The following is a 25,153-nucleotide window of genomic DNA, read 5'->3' on the forward strand; positions in this document are numbered from 1 at the left end:
CCGTATATTTCTTGAAGATGGACACCATATTGGATGTGCTCAGTCATATGCAAAGAACATGGGTCTTTATGGACAAAGAGCGGGATGTCTGAGGTATCCTATTAACCACTTCTATTTACCCTTGAAACATATATCATGATGTGCAGTGATATCAACTTGCTGAAGTAAGCACATGATGATAGCATCTTCTATTTAAGCATATGCCCAGTCTTAAGTGGCAGAGAACCTCGTCAATAGATTTACAATTGTGTTAAGCTGTTTATGAACAAAATTCAGGAACAGTCTATATATACGTTCAGGTGGTGCAGAGTTGTAAGAGCCTCATAATGTCCTAGAAAAAAATTGAACCCAAAAAACTAAAAAAATAATCCTACTATTCATCATAGTCATTTTTTTCTCGCGTGAGTAGTTCAGACTCTACACATAGCTATCGTTCCTTGACCGTATATCTCATCTATCAACTTCTCCCGATCCCTCCGGCATGCCGCTGCTGTCCTCAGCACCTCCATCACCCAGCCTCATCAAGCCGCCATCTCCACGCACAACACATCATCCTCTTCATCTTCTTTCTCACACCTCTCTAATGAATTCTTTCACGCCCAACAGATCTGGTGGTTGTCGCCGCAGAAAATAGGTCCTATGAAAAAGGTTAGCTTTCAGGTTTGTTTCAGCATGTTTTTTATCCACAACTTCATACCTGGGACAAATGGTCAGCCTAGCGTGTGTGATAAGCAATGCAATGTGAAATATAAACACTTTAGTTTATCCTAAGCATTACCTATTTGCTGAGGACTTCCTTGTAGACAATATTTTTCGTATAAGCCTCTCTTGTACTGGTCTTCTTATTCTTCTTTCCTTTTGTGCATCTGTCGACTGTACCGGTGTTTTTTTTTCTGGTTGTTCACATTATGCGTTCCTGCTAGTACCTTAATGTTTGCTGTCGCGGTTGCTCTAGAAAGCGCTACATATAGTTGACCATGTGAGAAAACCGGTTCAGGAAGGTAGACGCCGACATTCGGTATTGTCTGACCTTGTGATTTGTTTATTGTCATTGCAAAACTTAGCCTGACCGGAAACTGTTTCCTCTTGAAACTGAACGGGAACATGTCATCGTCACAGGGGCATAATGGTATTCGAGGCAGGAAAACTCGCATTCTAGAGTGCTGTCCCACCACAATCTCTGCGTCAATTGTATTTTTTTGAAAGCGGCGTACGACCAACCTTGTGCCGTTGCATAGTCCATTAGCAGGATCGATGTTCCTGAGTAGTATTATTGGACAATTTTTTTTGAGCTTCAACATACGTGGAGGCAGTCCATTTGGGGTGAGAGTGTTTACGAACTCTGGTGGATAGTAGTTATGTGGGTCGTCTTCTACTGAATCGAAGTTGTGGTATACCATCTCCTCCCCTGGAACCGATCAATCATTTTTAGGTTGATTCTGTCTACGGAATCGTTCCTTGTGGATAAAATTGCTCTTGACGTGATGTACTTTGGATCTTTTAGGGAAGCATTGTCTGTATGGTAGACATTGTCGATGAGCCTATCCAAGCTATTGTCATCCGTATTTGTTTGTACACATATACTTGTAGACAGTAGTATTTCACCATCTTCATTTGTCTCCTCGGTTCCGTTTCCAATGCATAGTAAGTATTCTGCGAACCACTTGTCGTTTTGAGCCCTCATGTTGCGCACAAGCTTCAATTGACGCATTGAATTCCAAAGTTGGGACCTTCGTAGTGATGCATCTACTATTTGTGCTCTTGTTCCCTTTAGGACAACAGGCAACACTTGCCTAAAATCCCCTCCAAATACGATTGTTTTTCCACCGAATGGAAGTTCTTGTCTGTCCATTATGTCCCGCATGCTTTTGTCCAGGGCCTCCACCGTTTGCCTCTTGGTCATAGATGCTTCATCCCAGATTATTAGCGATGCTGCTTTGAGTAGCTTGGCTGTCCCACTCTGTTTTGTGAATCCACAAATATCCTCATCGTCTATTTTGAGTGGAATCTTGAACCTTGAGTGTGCGGTCCTCCCTCCGGGCATTATTGAAGCAGCAACGCCGGAAGTGGCTGTCGCCACAGCAATATTTCCTTGCCCGCGTATTGTGGCCAAGAGCGCCCTGTAAAGAAATGTTTTTCCCGTGCCTCCAGGTCCATCAACAAAGAATATACCTCCTCTTTGGCGGTCAATTGCCGTTAGGATGTCGTCGTAGGCCTCCTTCTGCTCGTTGTTTAGGTTCTTATACAAAGATGTGTCCTCATGGTCCACCTCGATGGAGGTCTCCTCCATGATCTCCCTTGGTATGTCATCTGTCGTCTCGTGCTGTTGGTCTATCTCCGGGAGAGGAAACAATTCTATGTCTTTTCCCATTGAGTGCAACATGTCTCTGATGTTTTTCAAAACCATTTGTTTAATGGTGTGTTTGCATTTGCAATTTCTACTATAGTCCTCTGACATTGCCTCGAGGTGTTCGTTCCAGAGGCTACGTAGGTCGCTGGGCTCGCAAAAAACCAAGATTGTTGCGAATAGCCTTCGTAGTGATGATGGCATTTGAACCAATCCTGCTTCTGTCATGCAGTCATCCAATGTGCTATCTGCCTCAATGAGACCTCTTTTTTTTGCAGCTTCACGAAAGGTTGGCATTACTTGTCCATTGACTGTTCGTAGGTCTTCATAGCTGGTGGCGCCTGTCACGTGGTTTAGGAGGACTCGAAGATAGTATCGTTCTCCTTCAGCTGGGTGTGCCGAGACAATCCTTCCAACTTGGAACACAGCGGCTCGCTTCCTCTGTTTCCAAAACTTCTCCCGACTTTGCCAAGTATAATGTTCTGGAAACTCTCTATATAGTATGCCACGTGCATTTTCATATAAGCTGTTTGCTTCAAAGTACGCAGTCAACATTGATCTTTTTGTGCCTTCACGGTCGATAACGTTCTTTATTTTTTCCATGTTATGATATGAAACCATGTGCATATTTGGGAGATGTAACTGTAGTTGCAAGACTGGTGGGTGTATTTTGCTTAGTTCGAAGCCATATATTCTCCACAGTGTTTCAGGAGGTGTCACCCATCGTGCGTCTCTGTACTGCTTAATTTCGTCGATTTCGACTTCGTCTGCTTTGTCAGTTACAGTTACAGATGCTCGGTCATGACCCTTGTATATGTACTTGAAGAGGTACTTAACGGCTTTAATGCTTGAGCATATCTCAACATTTATGTGGCAGTTGAACATCCTTAACAGATAGAGATTATAAGGAACCACCCACATGTTATCTAGTTCACAATTTCGGACCATTTCAGTTCTGCCGTCGTTGCGTCTCCTATATATGGGGTAGGAGTCCTTGCCTTGAATCATAGTTTCATTAAATGGCCTTGGATAATTGTTCTTGCATGACTGACGATTCTTTGTGCATGGACAAAATTTATTCAATGCACCGCAAGGACCATGCATCATATGCTTGATTACCATTTTTTATAGCTCCGAATAGTTGTGCTTGTTAGGTAGCTCAGCGGAGATGATTCTGTCATACTGCTCTGGACATGTATACTTGTATTTTCCACTCATGATGAGCAAAAAGTGAGCATGGGGTAATCCCATCTTTTGGAACTCTACTACATATGTATATGCCTGAACTTTTCCGAGAATTGACTTTTCAAATAGTTGCTTTTTCATTTCTTGTAATTTCTCCCTAAAAACACGAACAACTATGTCTGGTCGCTCTTGTGGTGTTTGTCCAGTTTCTAGTTCTCTTGTGATCTCCTCCCAGTTGGGGTTGCAGGTCATTAGTGATATTTTCAGCACCAATATCTTCCTCTCGTGTTTCCCTCTTTGGGATTTTTCTATGCCATCCCAGTTCAGCTCTTGGAAAGAATAGAGGATACGATAATGGGTCATAGCACCCGTAATATGATCGAATGAGCTCTTTTTCGTTGTTGTTCCCATGTAATATTATATTTCTGTCATAAGTATCTCTTCTTTCATTTCCTTCAATCCACACTGCAGCTACCTCCGAATTGATTGGCTCATTGTATCTTCTTTGGTCCAATCTCTGGTCAAGGTTCAAGATGAGTCTATAGTCCTCAAGGTTTTCGGCTTGTCCCAAACTCCTAAACTGTTGAGAGTATGGGTTACCGCGTAGGATATCTGTTATTATTCCAATCACATGCTTGTCTTGTTCGTATATTTCGTCACGACAATAGCGGTATCGATGTTCTAAGCTTGGATCATCGTCGTAGAAGTATAGTTGGAGATGCTTTGGTTCTGAGTCACTGTCACCAAATGAGTGTATGTTGTGATATATTTGACCATGTGCTCGAAAGGTGTAAATACCGGCCGTTCGCATGTCAGTCGTGTCTTTGTCAAGCTGGCAGTAAAGAGTAGTAAATGAGAAGTGCCCATTGAAAAATCTTATATTTTGCCGAAAATGTCTTGCATCAGAGTCATTGCTTGTCCAAAGTCTCATGAGTTCAGGTGGAGTAACTGTATTGGCTAGTCTTATCTGTCCTTTTTTGCAGCATAATCCCTTAGTTTCATACCTGAATTTGGTTGCATGGCAGAATCTGCAATCTTCTTCTTTTTCGAGCATGTTTGAGCTTGTTGGTATGTTGTTGTAGACGAAATCATATGGATCTGGGTTGAGAGCTTCCTCATCATCTATGATTTCAATTTCCAATTGTCTGCCCCACTCTGTTTTGATATGAAACATCTTGAATTTAGTAAGTAGTATTATAATTGTGCAAATTTATTTCAATTGTATTAAGCATACCTTCACCGGTGAACAAGTATTCATCTTCGTCTGTGTCTTCTTCAAATATGACTTCATCATTACCTGTGTTGTAATTTTTGAGTGTATATATTTGTTTGTATTGCTTAAGAACATATATGTAATTGATAACCTTACCGATATCATCGTTGTAGATTGATTTTGTTGGCTCATTTAATTCCTTAATGCTTGCTTCTTGCTCATATATTACTCCATCATCACCTATTTAATAATTTATCATCATCTATTAAATGTTTTTATAAAAAAGTATAATGTGCAATTTAAAAAACTTACAGTGATCATCATTGCATAATGATTATATTCGTGCTTGCACATCTTTGATTGTTGCAATATTTGTGGTGGGTATGTTTGGCCATAAAGCCACTTTTCTGTGATCATCATTGTATAATGATTGTATTGGTGCATCTGTTTCTCTGACGCTTGGAAACATTGATGATGGGATGTGTGTCCAAAATAGATGGTTAGTTGTATAGATATATTTGTATTTACTTGCAATGCGAGTATTAAATCAGGATTATTACCGTAAGTCGTGACTTCTGGCTGCTGTAGAGTTTGATTGTTTTCATTGCAGTTTTCCATCGTTGTAGCATCTTCTTTTGATGACATGGAAATAGTTTGTTTCCGTATTTTTGCGAATTCTTCGTTACGATGTTGTAGCAACGCTTGCCTTTTTCCCGCTGGCACATGATCCATGTGTTTAGATCTAAATGTAGAAGTGCTAACATTCTGTTCAGTTGCGACATATTCAGGGTTCTCCATTGCTATTGAGTCTTTGGATGGTGTATTCCGTATCATTTGACGGCGAGCTTCTATTTGTTTAAATCTTTCTTTCTTCTTTTCTGGTTGCATATTTGCATATCTTTGTTTTTCTTGTGCGCTTTTTGCTGTCTTTGCTGAATCTTTCTTTTGTTGATAGGCTTCACGGCGTTTTCTATTTTTCTCCTCCTTTTCTTCTTTGCTCATTCGTTCATACCGCTCTCTATCTTTCTTTCTTCTTTTTTCCTTAGCATCCATGATTTGAGATTATGGTCCAAATGTTTTCCTGCATGAAAGAAATAAATATTTGTAATGTCAAACATAATTTTTTTTGAATGCATTGAGGGTGGGGCCAAGCCCGTGTCTGCGGAGATTGATGGAAAATAATGCTTATACATGTTGAAGTATGTCGTATATGTAAACATTTAACAAAAATACCTTATGTAAAGCTGACTTGCCAAACAATTTAATTGAACCGAAGGCAGTAGCACGTGCGAAACAATTTCAAATCCTTTTATTCAACAAAGGCTTGGTATGATCTGTTGATTTGTAGCACCAACGGTGCAGTATTTGTAGAACCAAGTGTAGATTGTGAAACTGATCTTTTGACTCGTTGATTTGTACTAGCACCAACGGTGTAGTATTTATAGAACCAATGGCTGGACAAACTGACTCGTATACGGCTAGACAAACCGACTCGTATACGGCTTGACTGACGGACCGAGCTACAGACTGGGACACGGACTGCGCGTGCGTCGAAACATACCGCGCTCCACCCTTCGCACGACACGATGAGCTCGTGGGCGTCTCGGAGCGTGTCGCCAAGCCCGGCCAGCGGCTCCGCAGCCTCCGGTTCCTGCACGTGCGGCAACAGCTGCGCGATTATGAGGACCCGACGCGCGAGCTGCTCGCACTCCGACTTGTTCTGCTAAGCCGTCATCGCAGCCTGCACGATCATGGAGATGAGCCCTCCCACGTCTGCGCCGACCAGCTGCGCCGGTTGGCGAGAGAGGAGGGAGGCCGTCGCTGCACTGTTGCGCCGACGCGGACGCCGACGCCGCGTCGTCCGTGGCCATGGCCGCCGCCGCTGACGACGACGACGACGACACCGCGTCGCCCATCCTCACGCCGTCGTGGCGCCGGCCGGAGAAGAGGCCGTCAAAGAGGCCCATCGCGATGCGTGGCGGCCGGCCGCATCGCCCTTCGCTCCGTTCCGTGTGTGGATGGTGCATAGATGGCACTTGCAGGCGAGCACGCCAACTGCTTGATAAAATGCCCCGGCAACTTTACCACCCTACTGACTAATTATTCCTACTGGGGCTCACCCGGCGGCAAGCTGGACTGGGGCGTGCAGGGAGACGAGCTGCACAAGTTCCGCAAGTCGGCGTCCTTCGGGTTCCGCGGGCAGTCCGCCATGCTGGCGGCCACCGCAGCCACCGCGGCCGAACCCGAGTCTCATGGGTGAACTCTCTTGTCAAGGATGGCCACACAGGCGACCATTTTCCGCAGTGGCTGGAGCAGGAGCAGATGGTGGCCTGATCCCACCCCGTCGACGACGATCGATCGATCACTGGCTCATAGCGTCTAGCTGACCAAAGTTCTTTCCTTCAAAAAAATTTCCACCCTTTTTTATCTACTTAATTTGATTCATATGAGATGGTTCTTTATTAGTACATATATGTTGTTCACACCTGGGAACACTTCGGTTGCCATTTTCTCCTGCGGCGGGACGCCCGGGAACCGCACGACGAACGACGGGTCGTGGCGGTGGTCGGCCACGACGGCGGCGTAGCCATGGAAGTAGTGGTAGTAGACGGCGAGCACGGCGGCCGGCTGGATCCAGTAGAGCGCGGACGGCAGACCTTTCTCGCGAGCCACGTCCGCGGCCCACGGGAGGAGCATCGTGTACACGACGCGGGTCACGGGGCGGCCGCGCGCGGCGAGCGCGTCCACAAGCTCCCCGACGCTACGCGCGCCTGCGGCCTGGAAGGACGCCATGTAGTCGGTGAACGCCGCGGAGTCGGTGCTGCTCCTATCATACCCGGCGTCGGTGCCGTCCGAGAACCATCGTGGAGGTACTTCGGTAAGGGGTGGCGCGGCGCGCCGCAGTCGCCGGCCCATCGCCTCCTCGCCCATCGCCGACGAGAAGCCCCCACGCCGCCCCAGCAGGCACAGGGCGCGCCTGGAAACGCCACGACGCAACCGGCACCTTCGGTCGCCATTTTCTCGGCAAGGGGCGGCGCGGCGCGCCGGGCAGTCGCCGGCCCATCGCCTCCTCGCCCATCGCCGGCGAGAAGCGCCCTGCTCAGGACGGCAATGGATAAGCCGGTGAGGGGATATAAACGAAACGTTTTTTTATGACTTAAAAAGTACTGCGGGTTAAATACCAGAAAAGGGAGGGGTCCTTTTGCAAAATAGCTAGCGACGTACGGCAGAAGCGCTGCGTGCTTTATTATTAGGGGAGATAAATTCATTTTGCTATGTATGTAGACATTTAGTTAAATATCTTAAAAAACTTATATTTAGAAAGGGAGGGAGTATAATACAAAAAAGGGTCATGGGGGATTCATAGCCACAAGTGGTGTCCTCGATCAAGAGTACTAACATACTTAGCCAAACTACTCACACTTAAGAAACATGTTCCGACTATCATCAATCTATCTTAACATGTCACTGAAATGACCATACGACCCATCTGGACTTTCTTGTATCAACTCCATACTCAGAACTGGCCCGTTGAGATGGCCTTTCTTAGGCCAACTCCACCGCGCAATCCCAAACGGATGTCCGTTTTGCTCGGATTTTGTCTGTTTGGGTAGGGTGATGGAGTCGTGTCCGGGCCTGTCCTGGGATGCGCTGGCCGTGTGCCCAGCGCGCGGCCGCATCCTTTTGCCCCATTCTGTCCGTCAGGGCCTAAAATGCTCATATTTTCGTATCAAAACAAGTTTGCACATCAACCCAATCGAAATTGTCTCTAAATAAAATAATTTTACAACCAAATCGAAATACATCTATTGGTTGCCTATATGTTCCCACGTGTGCTCAACCAAGTCATTTCGAAGATTCAAATGAGTGTGCCAATCACGCTTCTCATGATGGAACTGGACAAATTGTTGAAACGTGGCCGGTTCTTGGTGCAGGGGCTCAACATTTTCACCTTGATAATCAAATCCTTGGTCGAAGATACTGTCATCACACTCGTCCTCGACGATCATGTTGTGCATGATCATACAAGCAGTCATCACCTTCCAAAGCTTCCTTTCATCCCATGACAGTGCAGGGTTTCAAACGATACCCCATCGGGATTGAAGCACACCAAAAGCACGTTCCACATCCTTTCTAGCACTCTCTTGCATTTGGGTAAATTTATTTCTCTTCTCATCTTGGGGGTCCGAGATTGTCTTCACAAAAGTTGACCACTGAGGATATGTACCATCAGCTAGATAGTATCCCTTGTTGTACTGGTGGCCGTTGATCTTAAAGTTGACAGGGGGAGTGGCCTTCTGCAAGCCTTGCGAAGACTGGAGAATGATGCAACATGTTGTTATCATTGTGAGAACCTGCCATGCCGAAGAAATAATGCCATATCCAAAGATTCTACGAAGCCACCACTTCTAATATGATAGTGCATGCTTTGACATGCCCCTTGTACTGACCCTGCGAAGTAAATGGACAGTTCTTCCACCCCAGTGCATATAATCTATGCTGCCAATCATGCCTGGAAAGCCTCTAGCTGTGTTGGTCGCCAACAATCTCTCTGTATCTGCGGCAGTTGGCTGCCTCAAGTACTCAGGGCCAAACACCTCGATCACAGCCTAGCAGAACTTGTACATTGACATCGGACATGTTGTCTCACTCATATGCACATACTCATCCACCAGATCGCCTGAAATTCCATATGCAAGCATGCGGATGGTCGCAGTGCATTTCTGGTAAGAGGAGAATCCTAGCTTGCCAATGGCATCAGTCTTGCACTGGAAGTATGGGTCATGAGCAACCACTCCCTCTCCCATACGATTGAACACATGCCTTGTCATATGAAAACGGCAACAGAATTTATCCGGCTTGAAGAGCGGTGTGTTCGCAAAGTAATCGGCATAGAGCAGGGCCTGGCCTCTCTCCCTGTCGTGGTTCAGGTTCGGAGCACGACCAGGGAGTGACCCCCTGTACCGAGGGAGCTGCCGTTGAATGTGGTCGTGAACCGTCACTGCAGCCACCACCATATCTTCATCATCGTCCGACGAATCGTCCGACGAATAAATGAAGTGCTGGAAGAAAAACTCATAATCACTATCCATACCTTTGCGGGCAAATTGTCGAACACCTTGCACTCATGGTGGCAAAGAGGCCGCCATGGTCACCTCAATGCAGTGGTGGTTGGTTGCCGGCTACTGGCCGCTCTGGAGCACTCGTCGGAAGCTGCCGTGGCCGCCGTGGTAGGTCGCGTGCGGCCGTATCCACTCTGCTGCCGGCTACGACGACGACGACCAAACCTCCTCCGATCGACGCACAAACTATGACGAAAGCGCGGGCGTGGTGACGGCCATGGCAAGACGGGGTTTGCTATGGACGGCGGGGGGATGAGGTGGTCGGAGAATAGCGGCGGTGCCGTCGGCGGGGCGGGGCGGGAGAGGGGGTGGAGGCGTTGGAATTTCTGGAAGTACTTGTGTCCCCGACACGCGGGCCACGGACGGACAAGGGCGTGCGGCGAGCGCGTCCGCACGATGTCCGTTTCCCCAAACTGGACGTAAGTTTGGGCCGGGGATGGGTCGAAAACGGACGAAATCCGGACATTTGTCCGTTTGGGTCCGCACGTTGGGCCACGGTATTCGTCCGTTCTATACCAAACGGAAGCGCGCGGACAAGATGAGGTCGCGCGGTGGAGTTGGCCTAGGCAGCTTGGGCCTCTGCCACCGATTGCCAGATTCAGCCTCTGTTATTTCTTTTTCTGATGTGTCTTTTTTTTTTGAGAGGTTTTCTGATGTGTCTTGCACTAGACCGGAGTGTGCACAAGAGAGAAAGGTGCTCGATCGATCGGCTGCCTCTCTCCTCGCCCCACCACGTCATCTCACCCCCCTTCCCTTCCGCCGTCGGATCCGCGGCCGACGCGCCACGATCCCGCCCCCACTAACCCGAGCCGGCTAAACCAGGTCTCCCCCGTCCCACGCAGACAGACAGAGACAGGCACAGCGGTCCACGCTTCTCCCGTCCATTTCCACACCAGGCCAGCGACCCGCCGTCGCGGAGATCGCTCGCTCCCTCCCTTGCTGTCCGCGCCGGCGCCGGCGCCGGCGGCCAGGAAACCCCTCCCTTCGCCCCCGAGAGACGCCCGGCTCAGGTAGGGCTTCCTCCCATCCTCGCCGCCTACCCACCCTCTCCCTCTCCCTCTCCCGACCCATGCTAGCACGGCCCCGGCGAGCCGCGCCCATTTCCATCGCTCGGCTGGCGGGTGGGCTCGTAGTGCCCTCCTTCCCCACCCCCGTCCGACGCCCGGTCGGCGCGCCGAGCCGCCGCGTCCCTCCGTCCCTCGGGCCGCGCGTCCTAGGGTTTGCTGAATAGTGCCGCGTTCTCCCCGTAATTACATTTCCACGCTCTGTTCTCCCCTAGATCTGTTCCGAATTAGGTTTTCTTATCAGTGGCCGTGTGCATTTTTGTTTACGGGACCTTCCGGTTCTCCCCCAACCCCAAATTGGTATGGTAATAAAAAGCACAGCATCGCTTTTAGTTTTAGGCATTTTCAGCGCCACTTTTAGGGCGGGAGTAATCGCCTAGCTGGCAGATATGCATCGAATTGCCATTCATTCACCTGGTTGGACCTCTGATCGGCATTTCGACAGACCATGCCAATTCTATCCACCACCCTTTTCTTAGGAAGATTTGGGTCTGTATAGCATTAAAAGAAGACCATTCTAGCAGTATGGCCTTAAAAGGAAAGCTTTTGATTGCAGTTTGCTATGGCGCAATGTTCTTTCAGTGATACAGATCCAAACCTTCCTCCTTTTTAAATTTTAACAGCGTTAATTCCGGACCAAATTACCGTCTCTTTTTCGCTTGGTACAGATCATGTGAAATTCCAGGGCTCTAGCAACCACAGAACTTAAGGCAGAGAGGGAGTGAGTGGAAACATGGTTCGCTTCAGTCAATTAGAACGGGTCATTTGCATTTTGGTACTGCCACATGCGTATTTTGTGGGGGAAAAAAGAATATTGGCCACGTGTGTTGACAAAAGCTTTGTTTCTACTTCAGGTAGAAAGCGGGAAGTTTTTGTAATATTTATTTGTACCAAGATGAAACTTTTGCTATAGATGGAGTGATCTCAATGAATATGTGGTTCTTGAAATCTAGTTTGCCAATGCTACGCCTCCACAGCTATTTTCGCCACTCAAACAAAAAATTGCAACCTATTCCCTCTGTAAAGAAATAGAAGAGCATCTAGATAACTAAAGTAGTAATCTAAACGCTCTTATATTTCTTTATGGAGGGAGTACTATTTACATCACCTAGCACTAGCAAAAAAGAAACACAGTTTGCAACAGTTTGTCAATCTGTAATTGACAGGGGTAACAAGCTGTTTCTTCACCCTATACTTAAGAAGGGTGGCATCTGCAACAAAGCAAACTTCCAAACTCGAAAAGATGGTCTGGAACTTTTGAAATCTTCCAGATGTGCCAGGAAATCAAAATTACAGTCTCCTTAAAGCAGGGCCTATTGAAATTTCTACAAGCCCATTGGATCGAAAAGTCTAAGCTCCCCTGGGCTCAACCAATCTGGAGACAGGTCCATGCTCTTATGCTGACATTGCAGTGAAAGAATAGATGCTGCCAATCTCTCTAGGCCCTAAAGGGCAGAGCAGAAATGATCATCATCAAACACATGCCAATGCCTATGTTTTAGGATACCCCTGGTGTTGAATTCTACCGTCGAGGATCAGCTGGGCAAATACTTCATATGTCAAGACGCACCTGCTTTGTCCAATCCTGCTCTAAATCTGTTGCGGCGCGATGTACCTCCACTTCTCTTCTTTTTCATAGTACCTCTCGTCCTCTCCCCAACTTCTTGGCTGATCTTCACCCGAACTTCCACACCGTTTGTGCTAATCTAGTATTGATGGCAGAGCCCAATCCAAATCCATGGCCCTTCAATTCCTAAGTAATTATATCTTCCAAGCTTTTTCCTGATTTGTCCTCATTCTCGTAAGAGCAAATCCAGTGGCAGAGAAAATATGTAAGTGAGGACATACATATAGGGGAAATAAGAAAAATATTTTAAATGTGAGCATAACAGTTATATTGTCCTAGCGGTAAAGCTCTGAGGTTTTGTGTATGAAACCCATCAACTTATGGTTTCTTTCTCATATTCATGTCCTGTACACCTCCAATAACTGCAAAAACAAGGAAATGCCGAATTGACGAGTCTAACAGACAACCTCCCATTCAAGCCCAACTGAAACTTTCCAGTGTACCAGCTTACATATATTCAGTTTCCATCTTGGTGTGACTCGGGCTCCTGCTGGCCCCCCTTCCTCTGTGTCTGGCAATTGATGGAAAGAGTATGGTGGCTAGCTATTCAGCAGCATGATTAATCAGCAAGGCTTGGAATTTGCTTGTATGTATCTGGTTTTGATGTAGCTATGACCTGATATTGACTTAAAAAACTAATACAGTACTATATATAGTTTCTCATGGACGAAGCCAACATATTACATCTCATGTGGCTCTTGAATTTGGTGGCTATTCTACCCTTGATACTCAAATCTTTCTTTTTCTTACACCTAAAGGTTTGAATTGGTGGTGAGTTTACTCACCCTTCTCACCGCTCTGAGAGTCAAACTAGGCACCTTATCTAGAGGGTTCTTACCATGTAGCCCACACCAAGAGTATGACAAACATGTCAAAAGAAAAAGTATGACAAAGGAGTTGAACGGCATTTATTAGAAGTAGCCCGATATCATTTCCCCAAGAGACTTCCATTCGTCGTCTTTCTTTCCCAGTGCCCGTTCTTGAGCCACCTCTTCTCCTCAATCGACATCCTCCAACATTTCAAATTTGAACAATGATCCCGCTTCAGTTTTTCCAATGTCTCTCCCATGGCCACTTCAGTTGCTCCAGAACCCTGCCACCAATGAATATTTTCGCATTTTTTTCCTTTCCGCCGGAAATTGAGAAATGACGTGTTCTAATTTTTAATTTTTATTCTTATTTTGACAGCATTATTGTGTAGTGGAACAGTTAAGAGGACTAAAATTGTGGTGAAACCAACATAATTGTAATGTTATACAACCCAAATCATGATGAAGCCTAAGATATTTGAGTGATATAAGCTATTGTATTGTTTTTCAGGTCTTTGATCATATATTGATTTATTTTGGATACGGTGCAACATAAAAGCACTTTGCTAGTAGTTTTACGTATTTTAGTTAGTGTTATCTAGGTGTCCTAGTATTCTTCCATTATCAATTCTAGTTAGTAAATGGTACTGATATGTACCACTGTTCTTCTATCCTGCTGCCAATGGTCCAATGCTACTTGTTCAGTACATCGAAGGAAATGCTTCATCTAGTCAAAAAGTGCAAGTAATTCTCAAAGGGCATTGATGGTCCCATCAGCTCTTGTAGATTAACTCTAGGTGTGGTTTGTGATTTGGTTTTGAAAAGATCAATGAGTAACAAAAGCAGGCGAGACTTTAGCTTGGTGTTTAACTTCCACGCTGGTTGTAGTTACATGTAGTACTTTCTCCAGGGTACAACCGTGCTTAAGGATTCTGTAACCGCTGCTTACTCCATTGTGATTTTGTTTCTGTATAGTCCACTGAGGTTTTCCTTCCTTGTGCAGGAATTTTTGGTTGATTTAAGATGGATAGGGCTAGGAATTTTATACCTGGCCCTAATCAGGAGCTTCTGGATATCAAGCCAATAAGGTCCTTAGCTCCAATGTTCCCTGCACCCATGGGAGTCAACATTAACCAGTCAAGCACCCCACCTTTGGTCTGTGTGACTCCGGTTGGCCAGTTTCCTACAGGATTTGGTGGTGGAAACCTTCCTGCCTTTGGGTCATTCGCCACCTTCAATGCTACTGTGAATGGTTTTTCGCAAGCAGGCACAAGTGCTAATGGGGCCATTGATGCTACTCCTATCTCAGCATACAAGACGAGATCATCTGGGCTTAATGGTGATGGTGAACCTTATTCAGGTAATCAGACTTCGGCATCCGGACGCAAGGCTAAGAAGAGGTCTGGTTTCGCTGCTGATGGCTCAGATGGAGTTAAGGCCAAACGCCCTAAGCCTGTCTACAAGAATCTTGTTGCTGGCAAGGAGCTTGCTTTCTTGCCACCACAAAGTAATCCTAGGGAGATTGTGGAAGCAGTTCATATGACCTTTGAGGCACTCAGACGTAGACATCTTCAGATGGATGAAACACAGGATGCAAGCAGACGTGCAGACCTGAAAGCTGGTGCCATCATGATGGCCAGTAATATCAGGGCCAATGTGGGGAAGAGGGTAGGGACTGCTCCTGGAGTTGAAATAGGGGATATTTTCTATTTCAGGATGGAGCTATGCATCATTGGGCTGCATGCTCCTAGCATGGGTGGCATTGATTACATGAGTGCTAAATTTGGAGCTGACGAGGATTCTGTAGCAATATGTATTGTCGCGGCAGGTGGTTATGAGAACGAAGATGATGACACAGATACACTGGTGTACAGTGGTTCAGGGGGCAACAGTAGGAATACCGAGGAGAGGCATGACCAGAAGCTTGAGAGGGGCAACCTTGCCCTTGAGAGGAGTACGCACAGGAAGAATGAGATAAGGGTTGTGAGGGGATTCAAAGATCCAGCTATGGTAGCTGGCAAAATCTACATATATGATGGCCTTTATAAGATCCAAGAGTCCTGGAAGGAGAAAACAAAATTTGGCATCAATTGCTTCAAGTACAGGTTGCACCGTGAACCTGGACAGCGTGATGGAGCTGCAATCTGGAAGATGACTCAGCGATGGATACAAGATCCATCAACAAGAGGCAGGGTTGTACTACGTGACCTATCATCTGGGACTGAATCGATACCAGTGTGTCTCGTCAATGAGGTTGACCATGAGAAAGGACCTGGGCAGTTCACCTATACTAATCAGGTCAAATACTTGAGACCGCTCAGTTCCATGGCACCCATGCAGGGTTGTGGTTGCCAGAGTGTTTGCCTACCTGGTGATGCTAACTGCGCTTGTGGGCAACATAACGGAGGTGATCTACCGTACAGCTCATCAGGAGTGTTGGTGTGCCGCAAGCCTGTAATATATGAATGTGGTGAAGCTTGCCATTGTACCCTGAATTGTCGGAACAGAGTGAGCCAAAAAGGGATCAGGTTCCACTTTGAGGTCTTTAGGACGGTAAATCGAGGCTGGGGTCTTCGCTGTTGGGAGCCTATTCGTGCTGGTGCATTTATTTGTGAGTATGTTGGGGAGGTCATCGATGAGCTTAAAGTTAACTTGGATGACAGTGAAGATGATTACATTTTTCAGACTGTGTGCCCTGGTGAGAAGACGCTGAAATGGAATTTTGGGCCTGAACTGATAGGCGAGCAAAGCACGTACGTATCAGCTGAGGAATTTCAGCCATTGCCCATCAAGATAAGTGCAAAAAAGATGGGAAATGTCTCACGTTTCATGAACCACAGTTGCTCCCCAAACGTCTTCTGGCAGCCAGTGCAGTACAACCATGGAGACGACAAGCACCCACACATAATGTTTTTCGCACTTAATCACATCGCTCCCATGACAGAGTTAACCTATGACTATGGTGTGGTTGGAGAAGAGACCAGTCAGAGAGCAAAGACCTGCCTGTGTGGATCATTAACCTGTCGTGGGTTATTTTGATGTACATTGTGGTGGATCAACATGCAAGCCAATAAGCTAGGTAAGGTTCTTTGCCTGATTGGTTTCCTGTATTGCCAACGTATTCATCCATTATATTTACTAAACTATGCATCTATTTCACCTGACTCTGAAATTGCTATATTTCTCAAGTGTTCTGCTATGTGATTCATCATTTTTTTTGCATGTTCGTATCAGAGAATTCGACATTTTATCTTCCTCTAGCACTAATATTCGTTTTTTGACAAACTGCTGTAAGAACATGGGACCGCATATGTATAATTGATGATAGGCAAGCACAGTTCTTAGTCTTGAATTGCTGCGCAACATTTGTTATTTTACCCATAGCCATGCTGCATGTGTGTTTAAGCTAGCTACAGCAGAAGGCTTCGCTTTCTGCATCTCAAAGTGCTACCAGCTTTTTTGGGGGAATATCCACCATCTTTTGAGTACTTACCATCTCAAAGTAGTTAAGATAGATAGATGTTGGTATCTTTATCACTTTTTTGGATTAATTTCAGGTTCATATACCATCTTTTTTGGTGTGGGGGATTAGAATGTGTACCATCTTTTGAGTATCTGCTTTTACATAAACATTAGTTGATTGTTCATGTTGCAGATGTTTCTGTCGCCACCTAGATTGTACCTATGTCGTCACATTGGTTTCTGCGAAGATGGCGTCATTTCTGGAGTGAGAAGACAGTAAATTATCTTGGAGCTGAGATCATTGCCGTGTTATTGCCTCGCCATTTGTTCAGATACTTCTGGATGATTGCGTGTATTGATGTATGTACTGCTGCAAATCTGTCTTGTCTTCCTTTTTTCGCCAACCATTTGCAACCATATGTGTAGTAGGCTAGCGTCAGTTTTAACTGGATTGGACCTCTGGCTGTTAGCTGATTGTGACTCGTGGGATTCGGTGCTCGCTGTTAAAACATGTCGCTTGGTTGTACTTTCTGTGTTGCCGGATGTGTCTATGATGCCCACTTGCCTTGTTGGCATGTGTGATCCTGGACCAGAGTGTAGTAAACCCATGGGAAATTTGCCAATTCACATGCATTTTTTCTTGGAAAATGTTCATATTCAATCACTGATTTTAGCTTTTCACTGGTCGGCCACCTGCTTTAGTCGTCTGATTGAGAGCGATCTATCGAAGGAGATGTGAGGTGGAGGCGATGAAAGACAAGTTTGATGAGTTAACCAATGCCAAGGAGTTGGCGGCTCAATAGATGCAAACCAAGGAGTTGCCAGAGAAGAGGCAACGAGAGAAATTGGCGCCATGGGAACAAATGAATGAAAAAAACCCCGCAAGAGATGGAGGGTGTAAGGCTGTAAGCTTCAACTTGAGGAGGATCAATCAATGCAAAAGAGAAGCGGTTCATAATGTTGGATCCAAAAACCATGGATGATGAGGCGAGACCATTTTGGGAGATGAGGCAATTGAAGATCATTGCTTCTAGGATGCCATGGAGATGCGAAGGGAGCGTTGTACACTTGAGAGAATGCAATGGTGTCGACGACATGTGATTTTTCATGGTGGTTGGATGTGTGCATGATGATTCCTTTTGGTTGAACTTGGTGTTGCATAATGCTTCATCTTTTGTTCATGCATTGGGAACTTGAATTTGAAATTTGAAAATATGGTTTGATTTGAAATGTTGCTGAAGTGCGTGATTTTGAATGACGAAACATATGACTAACCATATATGCAAAATTGATGATCAACAATGCCTATACACGTAAAAATGGAAGAAATAGAAGCGAAAAAAATATCGAGGCTACAACTTTAAGGAATCTGAGTTTGCACATTTTCTGTGCAGTCTCCAAAATATCATAGACAACACCTCAATTAGTTTTGGTGACTACGATTTTGAGTTATTATGGAATAAACTACAATTTCAATGCTTTTGTAAAACGGCCCAAGTGAGCGGCGGGATACTAAGGCCCGCAATAAGCAGATATAGTCATGCTGTGTTGCAAGCAAACATTTTTCTTTTCTTTTTGCGGGTGTAAAGACACACTTCATGCTTTACAGCAGCTAGTCGCAAACAATTTCTTCCACTTCGATGACTTTAGTTGGAACAAAAACCGAACAGGAGTTTCGGTGACCCAAACTACTGGCTCCACTTTTAAAGAACAATAATTTGTCAAAAACCAAAAGAACCAAAATAACCAATTGCCCAGTCTTAGGAGCAATTGCGTCAATGCAGCGACGAACTGAACGAACCAAACGCCACAACATGTCAAATAGCACCAGAAGCTAGTGAACATCGCAGATGTAAGCAATATGACGTTGTTCTTTAGTTTTGGCGCCTAAAGAACCGTGCCATTTGATCAGATCACAATATGGTCCAAACTCCGCTGCATCCATCGTTCACCTATAATCTACTTGATGTAGCCATGCGCCTAGACTGATACGTGTGCCCTTACAACAGAAACATGGATCGGTTGGTGCGGGGCAACACAACATTTTTTTTTCTTGTGAATACAGTACAATCGAAATTGTTTACATACACGAGTATACACTCATCTCTATAACACACAAACGCAAACCCTATTTTTATGAGCATCTTTGAAAGACTGAACCGGCATAACATCTTAAGATTGATGAAGCCGTCATAAACGTATTTGTAGTCGACGGGAACGTTCCTTCTACTGAACGCACATCATCGAAAGGTCTGAAATAAATTTAAAAAAATATGAGCACTAACACTAAGTCTGGAACTTAAACTTTGATGGACGGGAAAAAACAACATTTTATAGTCATGGCAACATGAAATTTTTAAACATGGTTCCATGAGCACTCGTTAGAACAGTAAAATGAAAAAAATTAGAAAAAACAGAATTTTCCATAACATTCATAGTTGACTTTGTGTATGGAGTTTCACTAAGAAATGACATCCATGGTAATCTAGATAAAAATAATAAAATTGAAGCTATATCAAAAGAATCATTGTTTGGTGAATAGTAAGCTCATAGGCGTATTTTCTTCATTAGTACCACAAATGTCGATACTTCACGAAACTTCACACGTGAGTAAAATGGTATGCCATGTTTGATACCCCAGTATTTCATAATTTTTTCTGTTTTGGTATATTTTTTTCTTTCTAAATTTACTATTCATATGGGTGCATATAAAGCCATGTTCACCTTGATATTTTTCGTGTCAGAAACACTTAGATTAAAATTACACACACTTTATGAAACAAAAAGCAGATCATCTGCTCCCAGGACTATTGGGATACTATTCGTTCACGCATTATCTCTTTTCAGTTATCAAGCTATGACTGATATTTTTTGCTGCCATGTCGTTGGGGCTAATTAAGGTCCTAACTGTTTCTCCAAATAGAATTTTTCCCTGCTTTATATTCTAAAGCAAACAAACACCGATCACAACCTCAAGGTAACTATTGATGCGAACAACATATCAAACCCAAAAGGAAAAACAAGAACACAAAAATGCCAACACCGACAGCTCGGCAAGCACGAATGATTCGCCACCGCCGTGCCCTTGGTCGGCGTCCTACCACACGTCATGGCACCGGACCGCCGAGTACCATGCAAGACCTTCAAGAAGGAATGTGACGCCAATGATGCTGCTGTTCGGACATGTCCTAAGGTTTCCCCCGGCATGTGACGGGTAGCGGGGGATGGGTAGCACCGACGCCCTTGAGGAAGGAACAGCGGCACCGTCACACATCACTGCGTCGGAGCCGGAAGAACCGACATGGATTTCTCCTGCACCTATATGCACCGTCACCCACTCGAACCGGAGCCATTCAACCATCTTGCCACCCGCAAGCACGCGCCACCATGATCTTGATCTCATCCACGCCACCCCACTATGAACACCACCATGAGGTCAAGAGAGCAGAGGCAAGCAATGTCCAGAGGCAAGGGTGGAAGCACCAGAGCTGCACGGGAAGGAGCCACCTCCATCGTTGTCGTGCTGGAGGCCCGTGCCTCCAGCACCGGCATGGATTGCCGACCGGACACCGCAAACGAGGAAAACCACGCAACCCAAGACTGGACGGGCCTAGATCGAGACCTCAAAGCCCCAGCCAGCGCGGTGCTGCATGCCGGCAATCTAGCCGCCACGCTTCACCAGCCCGACGCACCACCACCGCCTCCCGAGAGCCACACCGATGCCACACCCTTCCACCGGCACCCCTAGACCTAGATGGGGGCAAAAGGGTTAAATGAAACACTAATGGACTACCTTTGGGCCTGGCGGGAGCTGCTAGCCCGTGCCGCCGTATCACCCTATCGCCAACGACGTCGTCGCCGCCCAGAGTCCGCCCCTGCCCGCGCCAGGAACACCCGCCGTCGCACAGGACCGCCGCCGCTTAGGAGCACCACCCGGAGCCGCTTCTCCTCGCGTATAAGGAACCCTGGGAGGGGAAAGGCCAGGGGCTGCCGTCGCCAGCGTCCCCCGAGCTAGGAACGCAGCGGGCGCCGACACCGACGGCGCGCTCCAGCGGCGGGAAGGGAGAGGTGAGAGGGGGAGCTCGCGAAGGGAGGTGCGGGCCATGATACTTGTGATCTGCGTTGGGTTTTCTGTGAAGAGGAACGGGTAATTACAAAACAATATGGGTAAGTATTTCCCTCCGTTAAGAAACCAAGGTTTATCCAACCAGTAGGAATATCAATCCTCAACTATCTTCAGCGGCTGCACACAAAGAGCAAACAACTTGCACCCAATGTGGACAAGAGGGTTGTCAATCCCCTTGATCTCGTTATTAGCAAGCGAATGAGCTGCGTAGATAATTGTAGACAATTGTAAATTGCAAAAAATAACAAAAGACAAATAAGAACAACGAGGTAAAGATAAGTTTTGTGAATATATAAGTGAATAAACCTGGGGGCGGATAGTTATGCGATTTTCACGACTATGATCATGTGTATACATGCATCACGTCCATAAGCAAATAGGCTGACTCCTGTCTACACGTACTACTATTACTCCACTTCAAGAGCGCTTCTATACTTGCCTCTCTACGTATTAAGTTCATGATAAACAGAGTGATGCTTGGAGAACGATGACATGATATAGACAAAGTAAACTCAATCAATATGAATAAATCCCATCATTTTATCCTTAGTGACAACAACACAAAGATGTATCTCGTCCCCTTCTATCACTGGGATATAGAAATCCGCCAGGTTGAACCGAAAACAATGCACCCCTCTCACTGAAGAAATATCAAACTACTTGGCCAAAGCAATTCAATACATCAGAGAGATTTACAAAGCTATGATGATCATGCAAATAATAGTCATAATAATCAGAGAATACTGAAATACTTTTCATGAATAATCCGAACATAAACCCAAAATTCATCGGATCCCAACAAACACAACATACAAAGAAATACATCGGATAGATCAAAGCGAAGATGCGATAACCATTGTATTAAAGATCAAGAGAGAGATATACCATCTAGGTACTAACTACGGACCCGTAGGTCTGTGGTGAACTACTCATACATCATCACGAGGGTATCAAGGTTGATGAAGAGGCGCTCCGTGATTGATCCCCCCTCCGATAGGGTGCCCGAACGGAGCTCCAGACAAGATCGCCATGGAACAAAGACTTGTGGCGGCGGAAAGAGTGTTTCAGGATCGTCCTTAGGATTTTTGGAATATATGTGAATTTATAGGCTAGAGAATGGAGGTAGAGGGGCCATCACGGCGCGCCGACCCCCTTGGTCGCGTCCTGTCGGCTTGTGTCTCCCTCATGTGGCCTCTGGCCTTGTCCCGAGGCTTCGAGGTCTTCTTTCGTTCCAGAAAAAAATACAAAAAGGTTCTGAGGCAATTGGACTTTGTTTGGTAGTGTAAATCTGAAAAGCAAAAAACACATAGAAAACAACAACTGGCATTAGGTAGTGTGTCAATAGGTTAGTGCTTGAAAATAATATAGATTGGTAAATTATTACTCAAAAAGTATCCTAAGATCACAATATAATAGCATGAAACAATAAAAAATTATAGATATGTTGGAGACGTATCAAGCATTCCGAAGCTTAATTCTTGCTCTGCACCGTTCTCCCTTCTAAGGGCGTTGTCGTGGATCCTAAATGTGCTAGGCATGACGTGGCGTTGTACTCTCGCTTCCCTTTGTTCTTCTTTGATAGCGTAGTCTTTGGATAGAACCGAGATCCCAATATCTCCTCTGTAAGGGGTTATCTCTCAAATTTGTATCGTTCCACCATGTACTTCGGTTGTTGCTTTATATATAACCTAAATACTTAAAAGTGCAGCTGCGCTATCTTGTTGTCTCCAGCACACGTTGTCACGCCCAAGATGCGACCCTATGGCACGAAGGCCTCGTCAGGGATAGAAGCGCATCTCGTCGTGTCGCAAGAATGGATATCGTTACAACTACATGTACTGAAAAGAAGAGATATATAGAATTGGCTTACACTCGCCACAAGCTACATCAGAGTCACATCAGTACAGTACATAATCATCAAGAGTAAGAGCAGGGTCCGACTACGGACGAAAAACAAATGACAAAAGAAGAACGGCGTCCATCCTTGCTATCCCAGGCTGCCGGCCTAGAACCCATCCTAGATCGATGAAGAAGAAGAAGAAGAAGCAACTCCAAATGAACAATCAACGCGCTCGCGTCAAGTAACCTTTACCTGTACCTGCAACTGGTGTTGTAGTAATCTGTGAGCCACAGGGGACTCAGCAATCTCATTTCCAAAGGTATCAAGACTAGCAAAGCTTAATGGGTGAGGTATGGTTAAGTGGTGAGGTTGCAGCAGCGGCTAAGCATTTATTTGGTGGCTAACTTACGAGTACAAGAAATAAGAGGGGGAAGATCTACGCATAACGGACGTGAACTACTGATGATCAAGTGAATGATCCTAAACACCTACCTACGTCAGACATAACCCCACCGTGTCCTCGATCGGAGAAGGAACTCACGAAAGAGACAGTCACGGTTACGCACACAGTTGGCATATTTTTAATTAAGTTAACTTCAAGTTATCTAGAACACTTGTTAAACAAAGTTTCCACGTTGCCACATAACCGTGGGCACGACTTTCCGAAAGATTTAACCCTGCAGGTGTGCTCCAACTAGTCCATCAAAAATTACCACAAGCCGCATAGAAATCCTCAATCACGAAGCTCGCGACCTCATCGGATTCCCTAGTGGAAAACCTCAACTCTGAGATTACCCAAAGCATCACCGGAATCCCGATGCACAAGATTTATCGTCAAAGGTAAAACTAACCCAGCAAGGCCGCCCGACGTGTCGACGATCCCGATAGGAGTCGCGTACCTCGTTCTCAGGACACGACGGATGGGTCACACTAGGAGAACCAAACCTCGGGTTGCCCCGCGGTGGCCCCGTAGTCTGCCAATTTGGACCAACACTCAGGAGGAGCACTGGCCCGGGGGTTGATTAAATTATCCTCGGGGCCCGGGAAGTCCCTATGCAATTTTATTAGGTGATTAGGCAAATGTAGTGCCAAAGTTGGGCCTTGCCAGACCAGTCTTAATCTAAAACGAATTATCAAGGGGGTCCCCATAACAACCCCGATCGTGTTAGGAGCGCTCGATTATGGAACATAACACCGGTAGCCGAAAACTAAGGGGGCAAAGGTGGAACAAAACACCAGGCTAGAAAGGCCGAGCCTTCCACCTTTTACCAAGTATATAGGTGCATTAAATTAAATAGCATTAATATGGTGATATAACAAGGAACCCATGCTTTCACATGGAAGCAACGCACCTGCAACTAGCAATGCTAACACAGGGTTAAGCAAGCAGTAACACAGCCATTCAGTGGTTTGCTAGGTCGAACAGGTTGAAGGTTTCATGGCATTGTTGAGAGGCTGATATTTAACATGTGGTAGGTAACGAGACATAACGACATAAACGATATAACTAGCATGGCAATGATAGTAATGGTATCTGGGGAAATGATCATCTTGCCTGAGATCCCGCTTGGAAGAAGAATGCCTCCGTGAAGCAGACGAACCAACGTAGTCAAACGGGTCCTCACCTTCCGACACGCTTGCGGAACTCTATCGAGATGGAGCAAACCGAAAACAGAAATCATCACAGATATTCACCATGGCAAATGCAAGACATGATGCACACCCTAATATGATGCATGATCAGTTCAATATGCAAGGGATGGCATGGCAAATCACCTCACGCAAACACTACACATTAAATGAAGCTCGTTGCATATCGACGAAACTCCATGTTTAATTATTTAATTCACTCCCGTTAATTATCACGACAATATTACATTGTTGTTTACATGGCAAGGGTGAAGCGATGATCCTACATGACATCCAAGTCGGGTAACACGCGAAACATCGATCGGAGCTACGGCGCAAGAAACATGCAACACACGTTATATATGCCATGAATGTGTCATGCATGCAAGTCATCACACCACAGCAAGAAGGGAAAGAAGCAAGGTGTCGCCACGGCGAGCGAGAGGAAACCATGGCCGCAAATTGGAAACGATGCCACGACAACGTTCCTATCCCGATAACTCAACGGGGTATCGTGCCAACGTATAGGAAGCGTGTGCGGGAACGGTAAATAAAGATGGGGTGATCCCGTGTACCGGGTTCCCATGTGTCGGGCACAACATAAGAGGGACAACGTGCAACAGGCAACAAACGGTGCAAACATACATTCATCTCATACCTCATATGCGTTTGGTACACGACACGTCCCATCGGTATACCTTTGAAGCGTGCATATCGGAGGGGTTCGG

At 45.7% G+C, this 25,153-nt stretch overlaps 1 protein-coding gene across 2 annotated transcripts; it reads left to right on the plus strand.

Annotated features, from left to right (window-relative positions):
* The first annotated feature begins 10,714 nt into the window (after positions 1-10,714).
* On the plus strand, positions 10,715-17,356 carry LOC123448192 (histone-lysine N-methyltransferase, H3 lysine-9 specific SUVH1-like). 2 transcript variants are annotated; one of them, XM_045125015.1, is made up of 3 exons: positions 10,715-10,878; positions 14,372-16,447; positions 17,005-17,356. In XM_045125015.1, the coding sequence occupies exon 2, from the start codon at positions 14,392-14,394 to the stop codon at positions 16,405-16,407; it is 2,016 nt and encodes a 671-aa protein (XP_044980950.1). In that variant the 5' UTR covers positions 10,715-10,878; positions 14,372-14,391; the 3' UTR covers positions 16,408-16,447; positions 17,005-17,356. The 2 variants fall into 2 exon arrangements, with proteins under 2 accessions (XP_044980950.1, XP_044980942.1); XM_045125007.1 differs by having other exon boundaries at positions 17,024-17,356.
* Positions 17,357-25,153: the final 7,797 nt, after the last annotated feature.

This window comes from Hordeum vulgare, chromosome 1H (genome assembly GCF_904849725.1).
Source record: "Hordeum vulgare subsp. vulgare chromosome 1H, MorexV3_pseudomolecules_assembly, whole genome shotgun sequence".
NCBI lineage: Eukaryota > Viridiplantae > Streptophyta > Magnoliopsida > Poales > Poaceae > Hordeum > Hordeum vulgare.